The sequence below is a fragment of the Triticum dicoccoides genome, chromosome 4B (assembly GCF_002162155.2).
Source record: "Triticum dicoccoides isolate Atlit2015 ecotype Zavitan chromosome 4B, WEW_v2.0, whole genome shotgun sequence".
NCBI lineage: Eukaryota > Viridiplantae > Streptophyta > Magnoliopsida > Poales > Poaceae > Triticum > Triticum dicoccoides.
Window position 1 is genome coordinate 597,304,641 of NC_041387.1, and position 2,401 is coordinate 597,307,041.

Consider the following 2,401-nt stretch of genomic DNA (forward strand, 5'->3'; position numbering starts at 1 on the left):
GGCACTCACCGAAACAGTGGGAGGGGGGGGGGATGGGTAGAGATGGTCGTTCGCCGATGCAGTGCGGGGCGGGACGAGGGAGGACGCTCGCCGGAGAAGCGCAAGTTTGTTTCGATTTGGGGGAAGTGATGTGTGGCGTTGACTGACTGAAGAGATAAGGAAGAAGATGTGGCACAATTTGCGCGCCCAGAAGGGACGCGTGGGAGAGAAACTAGCGAGGGACATGGCACATGTGAGTCGAGAGATCGCGAGGCATCGAACGATACGTGTGCGTCTGGCCGAAACTTCAGCCGGCATGCCGGCTCCAAACGCTTTCCCCAGAGAAAAGAAAAAGAAAGTACAGCGGGGAAGAGATAAGCTGCAGGCCCACCCGACACATGTGTCAGTCTGTTCCCGCGTGACAGAGCGAGCGAGCCAGGGGCAACCGGCCGAGTGCTCGGCCGGTCGTCCGGAGGTAAACGTTCCAAAAAAAAAGCGGATAATAACGGAGATAAATTACTCACCAGCAGGGTCGCCCACCGACGAGAACACACATATCTGCCCGTTCCCCTCTGAATCGCGCTAAAAAAAACGAGAAAAAGACCCATCGTCCATCGACCACGTGCGTACTAAGCTCAAGAAACATTGCCTAACCCCTACATAACCAAGGCCGATGGGGCAAAGGAAAAAAGGCAAACGGGCTGGACAAAGAGCGTTACACAGGCTGAAGGGTAAAACAGTCGACAGAGACTTCTATTTCTCAGTCGACTGAGAAATAGCAGAACCGTTTTTTAATACTCCCTTCGTTTCTAAATATTTGTTTTTCCAGAGATTTCAGCAAGTGACTACATACGAAGTAAAATGAGTAAATCTACATTTTAAAATATGCCTATATACATTCATATGTGAAATTCATTTGAATGAAATCTTTAAAAAGATAAATATTTAGGAATAGATGGGGTATCACTGTTCGTAGGGTCCGTATATGTGTTCATACGGTCAGCAGAGTTCCAGGAACAAACAGGCTCAAACATGCCGATGAATCGATGATATCAGTTAATCAGAAGTTCAGAACTCAGAAAGGAAGCTATCCTAACGAGTTGATCTTTCCGCTCATCCAGCCGCCTCGCGCGGTTCTCGAGGTCCCTCCTCAGCGCAGCAACCTCTTCCATCTCGCGGCTGCATCTGGAAATCAACGCCGCACACCGCATCACCACGGACGCTCTGGTTTCCCTCCCTTGGTGCGCTCCGTCCATCAGCTCAGACACGAGGCTCGCCATCGGCTCGTCGCGGGGGCCCTCCGCGATCAGCTGCATGATCTTCGTCTTGCACGCGTCTGCATCGGCACTAATCATGTGGTCATCGGAAACGGCGGGCGGCTGGTTGAGGTCGATGATCCCCGGCAGGCTTCGCCGGCCAGAACAGCCTTCGTTCGGGGAGTCGAGCCTGGCGCTCTTCCCGCGCATCCGGCGGGCTTCGCAGTCATACGATGGAGCGGCCTCCTCGGCGTCGCCGCCGTACGTGCCGAGCCGCACGCGACGCCGCTGCTGGGTGTCTGCTGCCGCCCATCTGCGCCACGGCCGGCGGCGTACGCGTCTGTACTTGGTGCTGTTGGCACCGGCTACGCGGCGCCGCCTGGAGCTCAAAGCAACGGCTGCACACGCCGCCGCCGGAGGAGCCGCATAGTCGTCGTCCTCCTCCTCCTCCGCAAAAACTTGGAACTCTGCCTCGAATTCGTCGTCGGTCGTGGCAGCGGCCCTCCTCTTCCTCCTGCCGGAGGCCGCCCTCTCCGCCGGGAAGTACGCGTCCGGCCATAGCTGGGCTGCCGTCAGCCGCCGGCGCACCCGGTTGGGGGTGAGGTTCGCGAAGATGGCACCCCCACACATTTCTTGGCTGATCCTGCCGCCGCTGGTTGCACTTTCTCACCGGAGTCTTGCTAGCTCTTGCATGCGTGCCGGACTTTGTAGATAGCGAGGTGAGGTGGTTGGGCCTTGGACTGGTTAAACTATGGCTGTTCGCCTGTTCCCGTTTGCGCTGGTTGCAAATCTTGTGGGCGCCGATGGTTTGTGCGTCCAGTGCCGTGAACTCTTTTTTTCCCCGAAATTTTTCGATTCATTCATCTTTAATCATTCCATTCATCTTTACTCATTACAGTACAACTACCATCAGAAATAATAAAATTATAATCAGATTCGTAGAGCACCTAGTAACGATTACAAGCACTAAAGCGAGCCGAAAGCACGCCGTCGTCATCCCCCCTTCCTCTCCGGAGCCGTGCAAAACTTGTTGTAGTAGACAACCGAAAGTCGTCGTGTTAAGACTCCATAGAACCAATGCACTAGAATAGCAACCGCCGCCGATAAAGTGTAGCATAGATCGTTTAACCTGAAGCCACACGAATATAGACGAACGATGATCAGAT

General features: G+C 54.4%; 1 protein-coding gene across 1 annotated transcript; it reads right to left on the reverse strand.

Moving 5' to 3' along the window:
- Positions 1 to 952: 952 nt before the first annotated feature.
- Positions 953 to 1,979, reverse strand: LOC119293977 (ethylene-responsive transcription factor RAP2-12-like). The gene has a single exon (XM_037572279.1). The coding sequence runs from the start codon at positions 1,863 to 1,865 to the stop codon at positions 1,032 to 1,034; it is 834 nt and encodes a 277-aa protein (XP_037428176.1). The 5' UTR covers positions 1,866 to 1,979; the 3' UTR covers positions 953 to 1,031.
- Positions 1,980 to 2,401: the final 422 nt, after the last annotated feature.